We start from the raw sequence: 21826 nt of genomic DNA on the forward strand, positions 1-21826 counted from the left end.
ATGACTGAGCTCTGAGCCTTTCTCGGGTCGAGTCTTGCTTCGTTGTGGCCGGTGTGGTCTTGCAAATTCGACGAACGAAGCACTCTCGAAGATGATCGAGTATTTCCGGTCGAGAACTCGGGCAGAAGTACTTTTGAACACATCGACGTGCAATAAAAGCTCACGATCTCAATGCTCGCCAACTACCAGCTGATCAATGCCGTCAACCTCGTCCACGAACTCCAGATCATCGAAGGCTTTGTCAGCGTCTGCTTTGATGAGTTCCACCATCCCCTGCACAGGTTAGATACAAATCTCATGACATGCGGTCAATGCTGACCTCAGGCATGACCGGCTCGCCATAACTATCTTTGACATATCGGAAAGGCATCTCTGTGAATTCGTGCTCGTCCACCTTCAGCTCCGGAAAGTCGACATAAGGGATCTTATCGAGGGAAACTGTCATGGAGTATCAACACAAAGTCCTGGCGCGCATTTCGTCAACCTCCCTACTTTGGTCAAGGACAACCATCCGCGTAACTCTGATGGCCGTGTCTGTAGTCATCTGTACGGGACCAAGGCGGCGGCCGGAAAAGCCCTTCTTTCGCAACTCGCTGGTGCGATCTAGGACTATTAGATAACCTTCAACAGAAAGACAACAAATGGCAAGCTACCTCGGGGAGGGTCATCTCCTATAAGCCACTGTTAGGTATATTGCCCATGCATGATGTGATTGCTACATACCTAAAATGCCACCAAATAGAAAGACATCAAATTCCGCGGCATCGGTAGGATGCAGTTCTTGCTTGGCGGCTGGATCGAGCAGACAAATCTTGTCTTTCTTGCTCGAGAAATACGCCTCGATGCTTTCAGACCTAGCCCCTGCACCCAGTGTTACTAGATCCTTGAGATCTCGTGAGTCGAGGAGCGATTGAGGAAGAGAAGATAGGATGAAATGACAACCGGCTTGTCGTGATTCTTGTGCGATGGTCTTGTACTCCAGGGCGGACCAGGGGCCAAGTTCAGGGTCGAGATGCTCGACGACGAAGGTGTACTTGTTGCGGGACATTACTTTTCTGTGTCGCCTTCTGAGACAAAGGCGTCGATTGGCGAAGTCGAAGGCACTTGGAAGAATACTCTACCAACAGAAAAAAAAAGATCAATGGCCTCGTTGCGGTACTGGGCACGTGACAGGGCTCTGGGAGGTGGGGTTATCTCGGGGAAGGTTTACGCGAGGTCTTGGCACTGATGCAGCCAAACACTAACCGACGCAGCCAAGGCGACATGATTGGCAGCCGGCCTTTCGTCATCATCCGCTACACTTTGTCTCGACTGTCATAGTACGCACTCTTGACACACACCAAGCACGCACCCTCTCACTGCGCATCCTTGCGCAGCTCGATCCCAAGTGTCAGCTCCAGAACTCCAACTCGTCGACCGAGCCGGTGCACTCTTTCCGCATTTCCCCAGACAAAGTCGCTCCTCTCTATCTGGAAACTCAGTCCACGGCAACTTGTCCACAGAACCCCACCTTCACACACCCATACAAACTACTAGCGACTTCTTTTCTGCTCACCAACCCAAACCCAACTGCAGTCCTCCTGCATTGGCAAACCTGTGACACTTTCTGCACGCCTTCCCCTATCAACTTTTTTGCTCGTGCGAGGCTACGGAAGCATAAGCCGTCACCCTGTCCATCACATTGCTTGCCATCCCTCTCCGCTGAAACGACGACAAGGGCGCTCGGACCCCGTCCGTCGACGGAGGACCCCTCCTGCATCATCCCTCTGACTTGGTCACCAAACCTCACGAGACTGCTACTGTACCACCGACAATATCTGTCTCTGCGACGTCCACTCTGCTCTCTTCGAATACCTCCTCCCTCCTTCTACCTCCCCCAAATCCTTTTTCGGCGAAAGCAAAGAAGGCGTTTGAGTGATTGCACCTTCCTGCTGGCACTTGGATTGACAGGGGTCGCTCCCTTCCCAACCAGATACCCATAACAACTGTCAACATCCTCCGCAGTATCCAGAATCAAAAAGGCAACAAATACAAGAAGGGATTCCAATCATGAATCCACATCAGAAAAACAAGATCGACATCAGCGTAGGACACACCACACTCGTTCCAGATTTTGGGGGTCAATGAGACTGACAATACGCTTCTTCCATTAGAAACTGTCGGCAGACGAGCAACGTCTGTTCAGACTCTATGGCAAACTTCCCAACAAGAAAGATCTCCTACAGAACAAGTTGAAGGTAACCAATCTCTGGCTGGGATTTCCTGTCCCGAATCAGGAACACCATTCTGATTGAAACCTCTCTGTAGGAACGCAAGTACTTCGACTCTGGTGACTACGCGCTCTCCAAAGCGGGCAAGGCCTCCGATACGGGCGTCACCACAATCGGTACCGAACATCCCAAGGCCGAGGAGATCCCGCACATGTCTCCGCTCACCCATACCCTTTCACGCACCGATTCCATTGCCCCAGGAACGCCTGGCGGCCTGGCTACTTCTCCGGACGGGTTGGGCCATGCTGCACAACTGTCCCCAGTGGGCGGTGGAGGACCAGGCGGTATCCATAGGGGCAGTATCAACGGGATCCCCGGCGGCGGTTTGCCTGGTGCGACAAGCAGGAGCCCGGTCAAGGAGAGCAGCTTTTTGGCGAGAAGTGCGAGTATGGATGAAAATGGCGGAAATCAGCAACAAGGTAAGGAGAATATCATGGAGGGAAGTGTCAGTCCGCCAGTGCAGAAAGCAGGGATTCCGATTCGGAGATGATGTGCTTATGCACATCATGTTTTTGGGCCAACATCTTGTGGCGAATATGGTTGAGCACAAACAATTCTCTGCGGAGACACGGTGTTCAACGATGAGCGCGATACGGGAAGAAAAATTTGTGATAGTGAGGGATGATAACGACACCCACGACACTGCGCTGCATGGAAGGATCAGAAGACATCGGCGTCACTCACTCCGCCGATCGATGGATCGACCGAGGTCGGAGTATGGCTTCGATCATCCTTGATGCACTGAGTATGAGAACACTGCTCCCGAATTTGATATGGCGGCCAAGGAGGCAAAGCGCAACGCCAACATAAGTCCCCAACAGTCCTTACGGAACCCCGGGTCTTTTTCTACGTTGTGTTCGTGTTAGGATTACCTACGACTACGAGCCCCAACGGTCAAGTCTATGTAGGGGATCTTTGTCTTTGTTATCGGCATGGGACTGGGAGGATGGATGAAAGAAAATTGCGCCAAAGGGGAATTATTTTGCCAAAAACCAAAACAAGACAGGACAACGCAAGGATAAGAACTGAGTAACTATCTGTATGGATGGGAGGATGCTCGTCCCTGGCACAATGACTTGACTTGTGTACTCTTCCTTTTTCTCAAGAGCTTTTTTTTGTTTCCATCAAATTTACAATTCATTCTTTCCCCTTCCGACTTTTCCTCGCTCGGAATATACCGTAATTGAGTACTTGTGTACTTGCGACCCTCGATGGACTATAGTCCTATAGGTATGTACTAGGTGACCAACCACCTCTGAATGCGATATGGGAGTAAGTGATGGCTCGTGATCACCATCGCCACCATCACCGTGCAAGACGTACATTATGTTAGCTATAAGCTACTGCTCTGATCTCTGGACTTGCCCACCGATTGAGCGAAATTGATCTCATAGCTTTACTGATATAGTGTCGTATTGCTAGATTATGTGTGCAGAGGTATGAATCGCTGTTAGCTGCTATTCTCGATCGTCCAACAACCCATCCAATTGCCGGGTTCTGCTTCTGCCTGCCAATCCAACATCAGGACAGCATCCCATTCAGCCAAGGACGATAGATCTTCCCTGTTCCTTCAAGTTGGATCTCTTGTGATCGAGTTCCCGTTGCGCCGTGTTCGGTCTCCAGCTCTTGTTTTATCCTGGGATACCCTCCTTCCTCGAGAGGACGTTGAACTGCTCGCACGGCTAGAAAACTCCTGGATTGAAAATTCAGAAGGCCATCATTTGGTCAGCGACTGCACGGGCCCCTCCTCGTGGGATGCTCTCTACCTTGGTTCTCCGCCGGACCGTGTTGTGCCCTACCATTTTGCAGACAGAATTTTCACCCTCCCGCATCACATCTCGTCCTTCTCTCATATTGTGCCCGATGCTGTGGCCAACGCGTCTGCGATATGTGGCGCTCCATAGAGTTGTTCATTGGGGTCTTGAAAGTGAGCTGGGTAGTCAATTGTCACGGATTGAGCATTGATTCCTGAATATCTGGCCGATCTATCCGAGCCCGCGCATTTTCGCCTTTAACCCAAGCTGTCACAGTATGCTCGGAACTTCGCATGATTTTCGCATAGTCTCCCTCGTGACGATTTTGCAAAGCTGATCGAACTCTTTCCCACCCTGCCTTGTTCAATCAACCTTCCAATGTTCACCATTCATATCGTCTTCTTTGCCCAACCACAGCTCGATAGCATAGAGGGACATGGTTCCAACCAAATTGACCCATTTCCATAGATTGCCGTTCATCACTGGTTGACCGTTGCCGCTCCACCAAGCACCAATGGTCTCCGTCAGACCTGGGGCATAACCACCCATGGTTGTGGCAAAGTGCTGCATGAGTAGGCTTGTGTAAACGGCGATGAGAATACTGGGTGAGAACCACGAGAGAAAAGCCAGAAATTGGTTCGCCGCATTGGAGTCTTCCAGAGATGGCTCGATACTCAGCCCGCTGGCCCCACTTTCGTTGATTGCTGGAATGATGCGAGTGGAAGAGTAGAAGACAAACAGTCGATAACCCAGAGAGATTAGCACCGATGGTGTGACCGCTTTGAAAGCTGCTGCAATGAAGTCCAGCGCGTTAACTAGGGCCCTTGGAAGGGACGACAGTGCATCCATAAGAGCTGTGTAAGAAGACATGATGATCGGTGGGAAGGGTGGAAAATCGGGTGCCGAGCTTGCCATGCCAGGTTCTGCGTGTGGGATGTTGGGCTTGTAGTCTGTGAAGATTTGATATATGCACAGGACGATGTATGCAAAAAGCAGGGATGATTCAGTTGCCGTGCCCCGACCAGAAACCACTCCATAGCCGCAGAGAAATATAGCCGACGCAATGGCAATGCCAATGAGAGTGGAGTCGAGGTTTGAGATGTCTGGAAACTGCAGGACTCGCCAGAGGAAATAGACCGAACTTGACACGACTCCGGCCGAAGCAGCAAGCAGGGCAAGAAGCCAGGCATCGCTCCATTCACTCCTGTTGACCAACCATCGAGAGAATTGCCCGATGGCTTGAATGACCAGTAAACTGCAGAAACCCTCAAGAAGCTGAAAAATTGGCGACGACCATCGCAACATGACATCCCATCCACCGAGTGTCACATTCTCCAGCAGACCTTCTCTTCCAAAAATGGACAGCCAAAGCGACGAGCTGGGTTTGAGAAAGTCCTTGCTGGTGCGGAATGTTCTTTCCACCCAGCCCGAGCTATTGTCTGCATCGACTGAGAATCTTCCGAGAGCCCAGATGCACAGGATTGGCAGGACGAGCAACTGTAGTCCCCGCAGGATGTCGACTATGGTCCTCCTAAAACCCGGCTGGTCCCGCGTCGAGATTCGTAGCAGCGACAGGAAGAAGTAGAAGGATGCGATGGAGAGGGAGAAGGCAAGGCCAGCATCGCGTCCGCCGACGTCAAACGTGAGAGGAATTAATACGATAATGAGCGTAAGGAAGAGGAGGGCGGAAAGGGCGCGGAAGAACATTCGGTCGGCTGGGGGAAATGAGCAGTGAGAGGAGGGGTTCGGCGATCAGAAGGAGGAGTCGAAGCGCAGTTACGACGCCGACACTTTCACTGGCGTAGACCGCGTCTATTGACTGTTGATCGGTCGGCCTGCTTTGTCGCCTTGTGGCGCTGCTCGTTCCGTCAGACGGGGTTTGAGGGATTCGTGGTTGTGTCGAGGTCTGGATTTTCACATGTCATTCCGGATAGCGATAGAGAGGAGTTTTTGCTCTGGCTTGGGTGATGACCAGGGACCAGTGGCGGTTCGAGAGGTTTAATGTGAAGAGGAGAGGAGAGAAGACGAGGGGGAGAAGTTGAGGTGGAAAGAGGATGTCGCGTGCACTACCCAGTACACGGGCTCGATTTCCAAGGAGTCAAGGCGCAGCGCAAGGCAACGCAGCGCAACCAAGCAAGATGCGAAGACAGAGTTGCGCGAGTCCACGTCAGGTGCCAGGGCAGGCGACGACGGCACCAGGCGAGCAGGGTTGGAAACAGGCCTCTTTGGTCTTTGGTCTCTGGTCCGCTCTGGGACCAAGAGGTGAATACCAGGGATTTGCTGGTTGTATCTAGAAGAGGTAAAAAGGCTCTGCAGTCTGGCGAATTTATTTCTACAACTCGGTCCTCCTTTTGAACAATTCCTCTCACCGCAAGATCCAGAATTGGTAGTTGTTCTCGCACTTGGGTATCTTCTATTAACTAATTCAACCCCACAGTGATCTGGATTCCGGGCGCTGGCTGTGGCGGTAACGCCCAACGCAGTTAGGTTCGGGCTCGGTTGATCTCCGCCTCAGACCTTCCACCTCTTCGTACGGATTTCCGATCGTAGGAGTATGTACCAGTACTTGTATGAGAGAACAGCTGAATTGGTCCGTCGATGCGCAGTGTGACTGTGGCAGCAGGGTAAGTGGAAGAGATGAGGACAGATTGCGTCTTGGGGGGGAAGCCAGCCAGCAGCGCAGGCCGGCGCCACCTGCGCCATCGCATGATTGTTCGGATAAATTCCACTCGGACTTCGGCGGAACAATAATCCGGGACATTGGTTCCCCAGATTTTTGGACTGTGATCAAGTACTGCGCATGCCTTCAACAGCCCTCTAGGAACACTCAGACCGACACTAACCTCTCCCTCTACTCATTCCGAACCGTGTATGCTGCGGAGGCTAATTAAAATGGCTGCCGAAACTGCTACAAAGCGGATCAAGCCCGATCCCCTCATCATCGGCACCCACAATGGCCACTTCCATGCCGACGAAGCCCTAGCAGTCTACATGCTTCGTCTCCTTCCCGAGTATGGCTCTGCCGCTCTCGTACGCACTCGAGATCCCGCCCTCCTAGAGACCTGCCACACTGTTGTCGATGTCGGCGGCGAGTATGACGCCTCTAAGAACCGCTATGACCATCATCAACGTTCATTCAGCACTGCTTTTCCTGACCATAAGACCAAACTGTCCTCTGCTGGCCTGGTTTACATGCATTTTGGCAAGGCCATCATTGCTCAACACACTAAGCTCCCGATCGATCACCCCGACGTCGAGTTGCTCTATCGCAAATTGTACGATGACTTCATTGAGGCGGTTGATGCAAACGACAACGGAATATCTAAATATGACGGTTCGCAGCTGGAACAGGCAGGCATCGAGCAGAGGTTCAAGGACAGTGGAATAACACTCGCGAGTTTGGTCAATGACTTGAACCACGAAGACCCCTTGACCTTGGGTGCGCCCTCACGGTCCACTGAAGGCCAGCCCCAAGCTGAGGAGGACTACAGATTTACACAAGCATCCACTCTGATGGGTACCGCTTTCTTGCGCAAACTCCATGGCGCGGCCACTGCCTGGCTTCCTGCACGCACCATTGTGAAAGAAGCGTTCGGGTCCCGCATCAAGGAACATCCCTCCGGTCAACTTATGGTCCTGCCACGCGCTGGTGTTCCTTGGAAAGAGCACCTGTACAACATTGAGGATGAAAGCAAACTGCCTGCGCAGAAGAAGATTCTGTACGTGATCTATCCCGAAAAGGAGGAGCCTGGGTCCAAATGGAGAATCCAGGCGGTCAGCAAAGACTTTTCAAGCTTTGAAAATCGAAAAAGCTTACCAGAGCCGTGGCGTGGCGTGAGGGATGAAGAGCTAGATGCTCTACTGGGCGATGCCGTTGAGAATGGCGCAGTCTTTGTTCATGCGAGTGGCTTCATCGGAGGTCACAAGACAGAGGCTGGTGTCAGGGCTATGGCTGCCTTGGCTCTGGCTGCGTGATCAATCATGCTCTATGTTGTTGGGTCCAATCAGATGCACACGAACAGAAACCGTGAGTTTCATGACGGAAGCAGTTACCCGGGTCCCAAAGATGCGAAATAGATGATTGACAGCTTGACTCACCCTCGAAAAAGGGACGAAGTGCTGCTCCAAGCTGCCAGATGACGCTTTGATCGGCATGATTGCCAAAAGCAACATACGCCGCAGGTCCCAAGTCAGCCTGTTAAACGCTGCTTTCTGACTTGCGCATTTCCTGGTTTTACCGCTTCAAGGCCGCGCCCTTCTTATGAAGGCGTTTCTCTCCACGCTAACCGGAGTAGATGGACGGTCTTCAGAGATTTCTAGAACATTGGACTTTGATGAGAGGTCGCGTCTCTCCGAGTCTCAAAACGGAAGGAAGCGCATCTACGATCATGGAAAGGCTCCAAGATGAGCTACGAAAAATGAGGAGGATCGCAGCAGAGGTGGGAAAGGGATGGGGTCAAAGTGGTGAGCTCTGATAGCATTGCGGCGGACTTGCTGGCTTGGATGCAGCGTCGGTGGAGGCAGTCGGCAAAATGTTGTGAATAGCCACTTTTGAAGCAGATAGCAACAAGCCAAAATACCAGAGTGAAGCAGCAGGTCTTGCCAACTTGACGTCCGGACACAGGCCTCTTCAATGCAACCTGACATGGTGTACCTTCGCCCGCAGGACAAGAGCTAAGCCTTCAATGCGGAGTGGACAGAGGGTACATGGGGAGTCTTCCGCTGGTTCTCCAACCTTGTAAAAAGTAGAGTGCCGAGGCCTGGTGGCTGGAGGTCGCACTCCTTATGTGCCAAAGCTCTCCGATTTGTATCCGGGCCTCTAACTAACTGGCCACTTCCACAGTTACAATGGGAATCGACAGGGAGGTCTTCTAAAGCCAAGAAGTCATTTACATATACTTGCCTGTCTCTCGTCCGCCCCTGTCCCGCAGTTCTGAATCTCGTGGCACCGCATTCCGGAGGAGATGATGGCAGGCTCACCCGACAGCGATATCCCTCCAACGGCAATCTCGTTTTCTCAACGCCCAAACGGTACTGTCGCAACTGTGACCGTCTCAAACCCGAGGAAGCTAAACAGCTTAAACACAATTGTCCTCGATGCCTTTCTCTCTTGTGTCCCTCCACTCGCTCAAAGATCGGATCTGCGTTGCGTAATTATATCCGGAGGACCATGTTCGGTTGGTCAGCAGGCATTTATTGGAGGCGCCGACATCTCGGAGATGAAGGATTTTTCCAACGCCGAAGCTGGCCGGACGTTTATTAATAAGCTCCATTTGGCTTGCAAAGCGCTGCGGGACTTGCCCGTCCCGGTCATTGCTCGTGTCAATGGGCATGCTCTCGGCGGTGGCCTGGTCGTGATGGCCTCGGCAGACTTGCGCATTGCTACGTCGGACGCTCGTTTTGGGATGCCTGAAGTGCAACGAGGTGTGCCCAGCACAATTGAAGCAGCGATGCTACCTGCGCAGATTGGCGCCGCGAGGGCGCGGAGGCTTCTGCTCCTGGGCGACACGATCTCAGCCCAGGAGGCAGAATCTTGGGGTCTGGTCGACAAGGTCGTCCCAGCTGATCAGCTGGACGAAGCCGTGGAAGAATGGGTAGACAGGCTGCTAAAGAACGGACCCCGTGCTCTGCGCATCCAGAAAAAGCTTTTTGCGATGTGGGAACAGGTTCCACTGAGAGAAGCAATCGAGGCAGGAGTATGGGAATTCGGCACACCTTTCGAGGCGGAAGGTTTCGAGGCAGAGGGCAGGAGGATGATGAATGAATTTCAGACGCAGAATAGAAAAAGGAAAAGTAGGCTCTGAACAGGAATTCTTACCCATCCCCTACCCGGAATAATGAAAAATTAAAATCGATAGCTCGATATTTCGATAGGCCGTGGCGTGGGTACTCTCTATCATTCACCTTTGGGGTGCCATTAACCGGAGAACTCTGCTAGTCTCTTGATTCCCACCAACGATAGATGATCGTCGATAGTGATTCCTGGTCCTAATCCGATTAATCTGGTAGTGAGGTGTGTGCCGAAAGCTCCCTCGAAGCTGTCTCTAGCCTGACTCAACCCGAACGTCGACTTACTCGATGCCGGGACGATCGAGACGAAAGTCAAGGGGGCAAAGAATCACTCCCATATACCGACGGCGGCAATGAGAACAACGCTGCTGATCTCTGATGACGAGGGTGAAGTCCCAGCCTGTGACCTGTAATATCCAAAGGTTGAATGGCAGAAGGAGCAGACTGACTCCTGGCGGATAGCAGAACAACGTCAACAGCATCGAATTAGAGGCTGCGGCAATAGAGAAAGGACTGCTAAGGGGATACGATTACATTAGCTTTCCGGAATGAGACCCAACTTCCTGGCATTGAAGTCTTTCTTTGGAAAAGGCCTATAGAGAAGGAAGGGTAAGAGTCGGTACGAGCATCGTAAACATCCCAAAGAACCAATCGCCAACCATGTCCGTTCGGGAAACCCGAGGAGATTAGGCCCGCTAGCCAATGATGCTCCCAGCCAACGTCGCTGCCGCAAACGGTCAGGTAGGGAAGTGTCGTCATGCTCAGCAGCGGGACTATTGCAGTGGCTCCAAGGCTGAGAGTTACCGGTGATTAGAGACCCTACGAAAGGCCACGGCAGGGTTGTGAGATGCACCGTTGTAGTGAGGTCTGGCTGTGACACGCCAGCGAGCTTGAACAGACAAAAGCACGAGTCTTTGCTGAATACATTGCGCTGTGCCATTTGTGCTGCATAAAAGCCAGTAAACAAGCGAAGCCACACCACTGACCATAACAACTTCAATCCTGTTCTGGTTCCTCCTGTTTAGAAGGAACGATGGCTTTTCGAGTGGGTCAAAAATCTGCTCTGAGCAGGTTAAAGTGTGGGGTCAGGTCTGCAAAAAGTGGGTCTTAGATAAAACAACCACTGAACAATCCCCGAATACCCCATGGCCTATATCTCTTATGAGACTGAGAACCTCAAGATGATGACGTTAATGGATAGTATTCGATTATTCTCCAAGGTGTCCATTCCTCTGTCCTTTCAGCGAGTTCTTTCCTGTTTATGTAGACATTTGGCCTGTGTCAGGAAAGCAATTCCTGAATGTTTCCTGTCCACGTCATCCATGGCGAGGTTGTCCTGATGCAAATGTGCATCTCGATTGCCCTGCCACAAAATTTCCCTTTCTCTTGGTGAGTCCTGAAGGTTCCCCATGGGGTCTGCCTGAGCTCTCTCACGGTCAACTCTCTCCTTCGCACCTCTCTTGTGTCCCGATCGAGTCATGTGCGGTGACTATGTCTTTGATGAGGTAGTTCTTTTGTTACGGTGTACCCTTTCAGACCTGCCGTTATTGGTGTTGGCATGTACTTGCCGGCCAGCCTTGGTACCATTACACATATCAAAACACCGAAACCCACCACACCTAAGCTTTCAATTTACGGAGCCAGCAATGTCTTTGGTCACCTTCGCTAACTTCTGGCGAACCGAGCGTACTTGAGAATGCCTTTTGTCCCACGGCCTGAAAGATGATCTCACTTCATTACGTCTTGCCTGTAAACCCTTAGCCCAAGACGTTGTTCCAACATTGCTCAGGCAGATCGAGATCGGCTTCTCAACCAATGCTTTTTGCGAAAGGCGCGAATGGTTGCCTTAGATCGGATCAGTAATCATGTGAAAGACGTCGCCTCAATAATGCCACATGCTACCGACACCCTCTGTCTTCACTCTCAGTTTCTAGAGCACTAGTAGAAATCATCTTCGTCTATGAGTCTCGTAACAACACGTCGAACTCGTCTACATCCTCCTCATCGAAATATAGCCCGTGGGAGACGAACGAACTCCTCGTCGACCAATAATCCCCATTATTTCTTGTGGCCACAAACGTCGAGTCTTTCTTCCGAACATTTTCCGCAATACCAAATTTGAAGGAATTGCGAATCTCCTGTCGAGATCAACCACCGGAACAGCGGTACCAGAGAAGCATGGTTGACTATATCTTAATTCCGTTGAGATTGGTGATTGAGGGTGTCAATACTACTAGGCTCGAGTCACTTGTTTTGGGGCCGACTCACCCGGCACCATATTCTACCGTCCATCCTCACATGATAATTGGCTCCTCCCCTATCTCTTCTCGTGTGTAGAAACGTCTCAAGGACTTGAGCATTGACATAGATAAGTTTTCAGTACGGCCAAGACCGACCGTCTGATCATCTGAAAATCCTTCATGGCTATCGACAGTAAAATGCAATGCTTAGGGAAATTGCGATCCGGTGGCTTGGCGGTAAGGGCCTACATCCGTTTTCCCTACATGTCGAGCCTTGCACCTCGCGGCTAACATGTCTGGATTGTGCTAAATCGTGTCTCGACTCCGGTACCAAATCACCTTTCCGGGCTCTCAAGTTCCGAAGGCTGAAGTCCCTATTTCTTTGTAAGATAAGTTTGGAGGTATGTCGAGCCTCTGCCTTTGCCACGTCACGCTGAAATGTATTATATAAATCTCAGTTCGATCGGTGCGACCCAAGATTATATACACGGGAGGATCCGCAGGCTCCATCATACCGCATCGTCGGCAACGACAATCGCAAACAGAAGGAAGAGGATGTCATGGATATTTCTATCATGCTTAGTATCTGTAGACCAGAAGTGTGTTGCAGATTGGCTCGAGGAGCCTTTGCGGGAAGATGTGCCCAGTAAGAGTAAGGCCTTGCAAAATCTCCTTAAGGTCAGCTTGAGGGCGAGAGGGCTGCTTCCTCAACGAGTCAGACGGCTGTTGAGGATAGCGAGGACTATGTATTGCGAATGTATTGCGAGGACAATTTTGCATGCTTCCAGAAGAACAACGAAGTGTGTCAATCGCAAAATGTTGCAGATCAATCAATATGTTGATTGAGTCGAAGACTGGTACTCTCGTGCTTAGAGGGGAAGGTTGGTGTGTTCGAAGTATCATCAAACTACTCTGAAGCACATCTCTGAATGCTATTATAGCAGGGCGCCAGGGGCGTGGGTAGAGCTCCGCCCAAAAGTTTCGATAGTCTGGAGCTCCATGCTCAATCCAAATGGGCTATAGCGGCAGTGGATGATGATAGAAAGATCTGAACCAGCGCCTCAATAAATATTATGAGGTTAAAAGGCTGGAATTTGGGCTCCATTCTGTCAAGAGACGGATCAGCTTTGTTGCAGGCACATACCGAACATTGAATATCCCGAACAGAGAGCTGAAATACGGCCCAAAAGATTTGCTCGACGTCGTGGTCCTGATCTATTACATCTTCGAGGAGTACACCTTTACAATACGGATGTGGACTACGGAGACTAACCGGGTCACTATGATAGTTTGCTAGCTTACTTCCCTCGGTCGAAGACGCGATGAGGCAGTCTACTAGTTCCCACAGCCGGAAACGATCTGCGGCTTCATCCAAGCAAAACGAATCCACTGAAACCTCGAACGCAAAAGCTGTTGCGCGACCATCTCTGTCACCATGAAGACTTACAGATGCAAACTTTGATGCATTTCAACAAACATATGTGAGGGATTCTGGCGAGACAACCCTTTTTCTACAGTGCTCCCCTTCGTTGCTGGACAGGAAATGAACCATCTGTTCGAGGCTAACCTCCCATTGAGTAATTCTGCAACTCTTGTTAAAGACCTGAGTGATTCCAAACCGGATGTGCGCCATGGAGCGGCACCGTCGGCCATCCATCCACGCGTCCGCGCTGACGTTGGCAAGTACATGATTCCATCAAAGGCTGACATTTGTCGTCCGGCTGCTCCCAATCTCTTTAGGAAGGGCAAAGTGCGCAAGGGTGGCCGGATATGGCAAAGAGACAAGCTCTAATTGATGAAGCAGTGGGTTGCCCGAGTCATGCACCAACTGCAGTACTACGGAGCTAAGGGACCAGAATACAACGCATAGAGTTTCCGCAGCACCCATCTGACAAAACCGCTAACTCTTGTAGGGCAACCTGAATATTATAGGGCTAAGACGGATGGATTCGATGAGACTAGCAACAGAAAGGCATTCATACTAAAATTCGACGACCAAGCCGCGCTTACCCTGACCGAAGATTTTTAGGACTATATTGCCACCCAGAAACGCAGATTGCGAGCGGAGAGTCCGGCCTGGGATGCGTACGAGTGGTTCCAATATCGGCCCTCAGAAAATTTGGCCTTGAGGATTAGGATCCCAAACCGACGGAAAATTATCCTGGCCGAAACCTCCCACGCCGAATGGCTCGTCAAACAAATCAAACAGGAGCATGCCTACATCACCGGAGCTGTCAATGCCCAAAAAGCGCGGTAGCTCCGCATGAGACAGGAGGATCTCAAAAAGGGGGCTCGTATCTGGTGTGGCAAAAGGAAAATACGCTGACATGTCTTCTCGGTCCCCTGTTGGAGTTTGCATGGTCTCAGAAGGATGAGAAACCACATGGGGTGGCTGGATTCTGTCGAGAGCGGTGATGGGATCCGTGTCTGCGGACAAGTCGGACTGTTCGAGCTGGGTTTGTGCCGCGAGAAGTTTGTCGATCCCCTTATCGTACATTCCGGCTGATGGCCAACGTTGCGCCATTTCCTTCAACGCGACCCGCAGGATATTGAATTGAGCAACGGCAGCCAGTTCCAAGCTCTTCGTCTGGCGAGCATGGAGCAGAGCAAGGAGGGCGATGGCGATGTGCCAGCCTGCCATGCCCTGGAGGAATTTCAACGAGCCGCGAGTGAGGAGGTCCTCAAATATGCGAGCTGTGCATGAGGCAGCTAAAATGGCAATAGAATGCGCGGTAGGCACGCTGCGCGATGACTTCTTCATGTGCAGCAGCGTCAGACTGGACAGATACGGCAGATGTAGTTGAGAGATGTCAGGATTAAACCCCTCTGTTGGGTAAGAGGCAAAAGGCAGCTGCAAATTGGACGGCAAGCTGTTCACCCAGACTTTAAGTTCATTCAAGAGGCCGTGGGCTTGACCGTTGGCCTGAGGACTGCGACGAAGCTGATCACCCACCCGGCCTATGATCGAACAGAGACGGACCCATTGTATGAAAATGCTAGCTCGAGGATCAGCAGGATCGGGAAAGTCGTCTGTTGAGGGTGCACGGACGTCGCAATCCTCGGTATTGATGATGGGCGGCCGTCCTTGACAGAGGGACGTGAGTCTTTCTCGCGCCTGTGCCGGTATTTAGCAATGGACAGGGACGGGGTTTCGAGGCTGGGGTTGGCTAACTCACAAACAACGTCCACCAGATCCGACGACGCAGGCCCACAGTCTCACCAGGGCGCATGCGCTGGTCAGGTTTGGGTTCGCGATGAAAGCCCAGTTCTTGTGCTTGACGGATGGCAACCCCCGTCCACCACCAAGATCCATTCATACTAACCACGTTCGGAGGGCAAGTGGTCCACCAATAGAAGAACATGACAGCCACGAGGGTGGCAAGAGGATTTGGCTCCACGCCACGATGCAGCAGGATTCTCGCCTTTTCATAGTGCGATGCCGGGTCATCGATGTGCAGGAGGGAGGGTTGGATAATGGTTCCGACCATCGCCAGGGCCTGCTGGAGCAGCAGCGACCCACTAAATTTAGGGTCCTTCAGTGTGGCTTTGTCCAGGATGGGACAGAAGCAATAGCAGCTTTTGGTAAATGCATCAGCATAAGAGACCTGGAGGGTCAGATTCAGAGGGGAAATAGTGTAGTGAATGTCGATGGTAAGTGGCTCGATCGGGCGGGCATTGGAGGTGGACCGAAGCTGGGTGAACACAGGCATATACCCGGACTCGCCGAGATAGCTCGCTTGACCACAGCTGTCCGGTTGATGACCCGTGTCATAGGTTGCTGTATTCTCCGCAGGGTCATCTGCTGGGTCGTCTGCTTGGTCGTCCCTTTCATCGTCGGCTTCATCGTCTGATTGGTCGTTGGCGCAAACGACCCTGTCTCTACCGGACAGCGCTCCACTGGACCCCGGGGTCGGAGACACAGGATCCTCAGGGAGGGACTTCTGCCGCGCTCCTGCTTGCAAGGTCGTGCTAGAGCACGGATTGGCGGACTGCAAAACTGGCCTGTAGGATTGATTCGCGCTAGAGAGGCGGGCCGGTGGGTAGAGAGGTGTGGGCACCTGACCACCTTGAAGCACGGAGTAGTCAAAGGTCAGGTTGAGATCTTGGTCGAGCGACCGTGGCGAAGGAAGCGGATTGGAGCCCGATTCAGGTTGAGGAGGTTGTTTGTTGGCCAGCGTCCGGCGGCGTGCATTGTGATCATTGCGACGAAGTCTAAACACCAACGGTCACATTGTTGCCCGGTAGTAATACTAAGAGCGCGCGTGGGAGATCCAAGGCTCGAAGGGAACGGAGGAGGAGAGGGCGGAGGGAATCGGAGCACGAACATGCATTCACTGCCAGTACGCGTACAATTCTTGCAGGGTCCTTGGTTCCGAACCCTCGAGTCCAGATCGCATTTGATCTGGTCAAGTTTTCGGCAATAAGTTAGCCCGTCTTCGGCGAACATCAACGGCGAAGAGAAGATGCCGGCGGGTACAGAAACCACCTACCTTTTTCTCATTGCAGCGCAGGCAGACATGACGAGCGCGGCGTCGCACAGTGCCTGATTGTCCTGTGCCTGCGGGCACAGTTGCGGCCTTTACGGCCGGTTGCTGCGAACCCTCAAAGCTGGCATGATCCATGGCAGGGAAGCACTGTCAACCGGGCCGGCATCGACAATACTAACAAGATACATGTACGTGGATTTGTTCGTGTAGCCGTAGACGGCGGGCGCGAGAGCAAGAGAGACACAGACACTGAACCCAGACCCGTGTCAGCGTGCGGCGGGCTTGTGGGGTGGTTATAAACGGCGAGCTCCTCAGGGCTCCTCAGGGCTCCTGGGGGTTCCTCAGGCTTTTATGGAGTGGAGAACCTAACCGGAACCACTGCAAAACTACCTTAGCTTAAGAAGAGAAGCCGCTCTAACTGATTATTTTACTGGCTGGTCCGGGTCTACGAATTGATCGGCGTCACTGCTACAGAAGCTCGCAGGCAGTCGCCTACTTAGGGCTTGAGGAGGGCAGGGATGGCTGATAGGCTATAGGCAGGAACGGCAAACGAAACCCCGTCCTGCCCCGGCCTTACCCAGTATTTCTCCACAGCAAAGATGAGCGGGTTGAAGGCTGGCGAGGCTGGGCCCACTTTTACCTTAAAATATGGGTCGAGATTGCGGTGGTAGGATTCAGCCAGTGACTATTCGTTCTTCGGCGCGATTCCGAGGACCTTGGGAAGGGGGAGCATTTTCAACGGATGGGAGTACTTAGCAAGTAGAATCCAAGACTGGAAGTAGTCGATTGGATGTCGAGTCTGTACTTGTACCGCTCCGGACCCTGTCAAGCCGAGCTCTGCCTGAAACCAAAGGCCTAGTTAGCAGCCTCCATGGGGTTCAACATTTTGCATGTGGACAAAGCAAAAAGCTTTGAGCTCAAGGCCAATGCACGTTGTGGATAGGGTGTCTCGGCAAGCGGGGGTACGAGTGCATCCCATGCAGCTCGTGTAGATGCCGAAGGAGGGGAACCTCGGTTCCAGTAGGCCGGGGATGGCAGATGCCGACTCAACCAGTCCGTGGGTTCAAGATTCTTCGACTAAACCACAGCGGCTTCGCTTGATTGTCCAAGGGCTGGTCCCCAGGACCCGACTCTGGAAGGTATGTGGTCGGCTGTGAAGCACGCGCAACTGATGCTCGGAATTTGTCCCTCGTTGAATTGGTCGTGCGCTGTGGCCTATCACAGCAAATATCATTAAGAGCCGAAAATTGGCTAAAGACCTGACTCGCGGCGACATCGTAAATTGTGGCTTCACGATCTATCTTTTAGGATTGTTCAAATCGTGAAAAGCTTTCTCTTACTTGCATGGTCAGCCTAGAGGAGATCAGCCTTTGTCTGGACAGCCGACGAAACGCATTGCAAATTCTAACATGACAACCAACGACGATACTAAACATCAGCCCAACGATGTTTTTCTGAAGTACGATTTGCCTGGTGATATTCAAATCGGGAGCAACACACAAGGCCCCCATCCGTCGTCAGATGTCCGACCGGTGCATTATCCAAAATGGGACAAGCCATCGCCCAACGGCTACGTGGTGTCGGATCATATGATCAATGAGCCGCCGATAGGCAGGCCGTTCAAGATCATCATGATTGGGGCTGGTGCGGCTGGTATCGATTTCCTCCACCACGCTCCCACGGCTCTGAAAGACCTGGATGTCGAGATTCTGTGCTACGATAAAAATCCCGAAGTAGGGGGAACGTGGTATGAAAACCGGTACCCGGGTTGCGCGTGCGACGTTCCCAGCCTGGGGTACTCCTTTCCATGGCGACCAAACCCCTCCTGGACCACCTTTTACGCGAGTGGCAAGGAGATTTGGGAATATATGAAACAAGTGGTCGACGACGAGGGTATGATGAAATACATTCACCTCAACACGAGCGTATGCGCCGCCGATTGGGACGAGTCGAAAAGTAAGTGGGTGGTAAAGTTGGCAAAGAAGACCTCCTTGCAGGACGAACAGGGGGTCCTACACTGGGAGGAAGAATGTGACATCCTATTGAACGGCACAGGGTTTCTGAAGTGAGTGACAAGGACTCTCCATGCTGCCAGCATGATACTGACACTTACCGACAGCGCGTGGAAGTGGCCTGAAATCCCGGGCATCGAGACTTTCCAAGGCGACCTGTTTCACACGGCACACTATAAGGAGGGCTTTGATCTCAAAGGCAAGCGTGTTGCTGTGATTGGAGCGGGCAGCTCGGGCATCCAGGTCGTGGCATCGATTGTGTCTGAAGTCGATCATCTATACACTTGGATCCGTAGCCCGACGTGGATCACTGCAGCCTTTGGACAAGCTTATGCTGGGGAAAGGGGGGCGAATTTCGCGTGTAAGTACAAACTAAAGGAGCCTAGATCTATGCGATCTAAACCCTCCACTTTCCAGATTCCCCCGCGCAGAAGAAAGCATTCGAAGCCGATCCGGAGATGTATCACCGCTACAAGAAAACAATAGAAAGTGAGCTTAATCAGAGGTTCAGGCTCGTGCTTCGTAATACCCGGGAGTCCGACGAAGCAAATGCGGTACGTTGAGCCTCGATTCCGTCAGCTGAAACGAAGCGACCATGCTGACTGCTTGACCACTGACAGAACGCCTACGCTCAAATGTCTGCTATCCTCAAGTCGAAGCCACATCTGTTAAACGCAATCATTCCATCAGACTTCAACGTCGCATGTCGTCGCCCGACACCGGGGCAAGGCTACCTTGAAGCATTGGTGAATGAAAAGACGACAGTTTTCACGCGGAACATCCAAGCTATTACCCCCGCCGGTGTGGTCGACTCTGAGACAGGGATAGAATACCCTGTCGACGTGATTATCTGTGCCACCGGGTTTGACACGTCATTTCGACCCAGATTCCGTATCACCGGTCTGGATAAGACGACTTCACTGGCAGAGAAATGGGCGAAGCACCCAAGTAGCTACCTAGGTATTGGTGTCGATGGTTTCCCGAATTACCTCCTCTACTCAGGCCCCTACACTCCTGTCGCTCAAGGATCGATCTTACCCATTCTATCCATGTTAACAAACCATTTCCTCGAAATCATCAAGACTATACGCCGACAGCATATTCGGCGACTATCTCCGAAGGAAGAGGCCGTTCGGGACTTCGTTGAGCATGCTAGTACTTTTCTTCCTCGTACCTGCTGGGCGGACCCGTGCCCGAGCTGGTTTAAACAGGGTACGAGAGACGGGCCGTTAGTCATGTGGCCTGGATCTCGAATGTCTTACTTCGAAATTCTTGAGCACCCGCAATTTCAAGACTATGACATTGAATATTGGAACAATAACAATAGATGGGGGTTCATGGGCAACGGCTTTGTCGATTTTGAATTTAAAGGTGGTCGTGACTGCACCTGGTACCTTGACAAGTACTCTGGCAGGGAACAATGGGTGAATGGAGTTTCGATGAAAGAGGACGCTGAAGAGTTCAAAGCTATCTCCCGAGGTGCAGTTCCTGGACAACACCCCAAGGATCCCGGAGATGACGAAGTCATTGGCGTTCACAACGGGTCATAAGCGAAACGAGAGAGTTGGAACGGTGCGGTCGACTTCTGCCACCAATTAGATCGGATAAATGCCATCTTTAAATAATGCAACGCACAGCCTCCTCCGTGTCATCCATATCCATCACTTCTGGACTTGACCACTTCGCGGAGAATTCGTTCAGAGCAAGATAAATCATTCTGACACAAGGTTTGTTTTTGAGAATTATGGTATACCGTGTCAGGGATAGGTAGGTACAGATCTCAGGAGTATTCTTTCTCTACCAAGGGTCGTTCCCCCCTAAAAGCCTCATCGAGTCCTTTGCTGTAGACTCTTTTCTCATGGAGGGGCTGCTTCGTTCCAATACGGTTGATATCCCCCGGTTCTGCAATGCTCCTTGTGAAGCCGGTCTCACGGGCCACTCCCTTTGAGTGATGCCTCTTTACCCACATCCACGAAGATCCAGCACCGTTCTTCATCGATCTGTAGACGCTGCCTGAAAATGATCAACCCTTCACCAGATGAGATTTTGTAGATAGACAAATCGACCCCGGTGAACGATGTAAAGCTCGTGGCACGAACATGTTATCGACATGAGTGCACCCCTGTATCTAGTGATGGCGGAGGATGGACGTTGGCGAAGCCAACGTCCAACGCCACAAGAAACCGACTCACCATGTTATAGGCCGCGCATGTCAGTGTAATTTCGACAATCTCCTGGTCTGTAAGGCCCACTTGTTGCAGATCCTGGAAAAGTAGGTTTGGAACAGTGACATGTCTTGTCATAGCATCACTGTAGAGAAGCACGGCCCTTTGTTTGTCGGTCAAACGCGCCTTGATCCTTAGGCTCAAGCTGTTTCACCACGTCGAATTGTTCCTTTGTAAAGCCTGGAGATGCGGTCAAAATCGGCGCATGATGATCCCACTTAAGCCAAGCACGACTGATGATTGCAGGATGGCAGATGGCAATGTCCCGAAGGTCATCGGAAAGACAGCCCTTTGTCCGTATGGTACCCAGCAAAGAGTTCCAACCTCGAAAGAGGATGTTAGTTAGGAACAAGGCAAATTTTGCTTGCCTAAGCATCTGAGGCTGAGCTCACCTTCTGCAAGTTTTGGTGAATGGAGCAAAGCTAGGTCAAGCGGTAACAGCCCTCCTGGCCTTCTGCGCGCTTGGATCTTCTGGTAAATCTGTGTCACCTCTTTGGAAGCGACTTTGGTGTACAGGGAGCGTATTTTAACCTCATATTTGCATGGACTATTCCGCGCTGATGAGTGAAATTGAATCTCACGGACAGGCCCTTCTAGTAAGTTTATTGATCGACCAGAGAAAGTCGACTCGTCTTTGACCTCTACAAGATTCGCTCTCTGAGCTCCAACAGACGGAACGAGCTCGGGGTCGAAAGCGTCGCCCAGTCGCGAGGCCAAGGCCACAGGCCCACTAGTGTCTTTGTCAACCGAACTCGCCAGCCGTTCCTTGTACCATTAGGTGACTATTCGTTCTGCCGACTCGGCAACTTTTGCTCCAGCCGACTGGCTTAAGAGGCACCATCCTAGCAGACACCTTCCCGGCAACCCACCCCCCACATACTCGGCACTGGAAAGCCGGATCAGAGTGACACGACACCGAGTCGCATAGTTCATGGTGTGCCATCCTTTCTACCTCTTTGGGGTAAAAACCTTCCGCATTCGGTCAGGGCTTGTCAATCGGTCCCAAAGCATTCAAAAGTTGCCGGGGTTCTTGCAAGCTTTTGATGCA

General features: G+C 51.8%; 7 protein-coding genes across 7 annotated transcripts; 4 read left to right on the forward strand and 3 right to left on the reverse strand.

Annotated features, from left to right (window-relative positions):
* Positions 1-168: 168 nt before the first annotated feature.
* Z519_01809 (uncharacterized protein) lies at positions 169-1048 on the reverse strand (the record flags this gene model as incomplete). Its single annotated transcript, XM_016759566.1, has 5 exons — positions 169-273; positions 320-438; positions 493-609; positions 654-671; positions 724-1048. The coding sequence occupies 5 exons, from the start codon at positions 1046-1048 to the stop codon at positions 169-171; spliced, it is 684 nt and encodes a 227-aa protein (XP_016624894.1).
* Positions 1049-2049: 1001 nt separating this feature from the next.
* On the forward strand, positions 2050-2760 carry Z519_01810 (uncharacterized protein; the record flags this gene model as incomplete). The annotated part of the gene is made up of 3 exons (XM_016759567.1): positions 2050-2085; positions 2154-2237; positions 2308-2760. The coding sequence occupies 3 exons, from the start codon at positions 2050-2052 to the stop codon at positions 2758-2760; spliced, it is 573 nt and encodes a 190-aa protein (XP_016624895.1).
* Positions 2761-4387: 1627 nt separating this feature from the next.
* Z519_01811 (uncharacterized protein) lies at positions 4388-5731 on the reverse strand (the record flags this gene model as incomplete). Its single annotated transcript, XM_016759568.1, has 1 exon — positions 4388-5731. The coding sequence occupies one exon, from the start codon at positions 5729-5731 to the stop codon at positions 4388-4390; it is 1344 nt and encodes a 447-aa protein (XP_016624896.1).
* Positions 5732-6916: 1185 nt separating this feature from the next.
* Z519_01812 (uncharacterized protein) lies at positions 6917-7999 on the forward strand (the record flags this gene model as incomplete). The annotated part of the gene is made up of 1 exon (XM_016759569.1): positions 6917-7999. The coding sequence occupies one exon, from the start codon at positions 6917-6919 to the stop codon at positions 7997-7999; it is 1083 nt and encodes a 360-aa protein (XP_016624897.1).
* Positions 8000-8991: 992 nt separating this feature from the next.
* On the forward strand, positions 8992-9828 carry Z519_01813 (uncharacterized protein; the record flags this gene model as incomplete). Its single annotated transcript, XM_016759570.1, has 1 exon — positions 8992-9828. One exon carries the CDS (start codon positions 8992-8994, stop codon positions 9826-9828), a length of 837 nt encoding a protein of 278 aa, XP_016624898.1.
* Positions 9829-14164: 4336 nt separating this feature from the next.
* On the reverse strand, positions 14165-16573 carry Z519_01814 (uncharacterized protein; the record flags this gene model as incomplete). The annotated part of the gene is made up of 3 exons (XM_016759571.1): positions 14165-15169; positions 15231-16266; positions 16545-16573. The coding sequence occupies 3 exons, from the start codon at positions 16571-16573 to the stop codon at positions 14165-14167; spliced, it is 2070 nt and encodes a 689-aa protein (XP_016624899.1).
* A 1377-nt stretch (positions 16574-17950) lies between these two features.
* On the forward strand, positions 17951-20103 carry Z519_01815 (uncharacterized protein; the record flags this gene model as incomplete). The annotated part of the gene is made up of 4 exons (XM_016759572.1): positions 17951-18606; positions 18661-18914; positions 18971-19107; positions 19174-20103. The coding sequence occupies 4 exons, from the start codon at positions 17951-17953 to the stop codon at positions 20101-20103; spliced, it is 1977 nt and encodes a 658-aa protein (XP_016624900.1).
* Between the last annotated feature and the right edge of the window lie 1723 nt (positions 20104-21826).

Source organism: Cladophialophora bantiana (assembly GCF_000835475.1).
Source record: "Cladophialophora bantiana CBS 173.52 unplaced genomic scaffold supercont1.2, whole genome shotgun sequence".
NCBI lineage: Eukaryota > Fungi > Ascomycota > Eurotiomycetes > Chaetothyriales > Herpotrichiellaceae > Cladophialophora > Cladophialophora bantiana.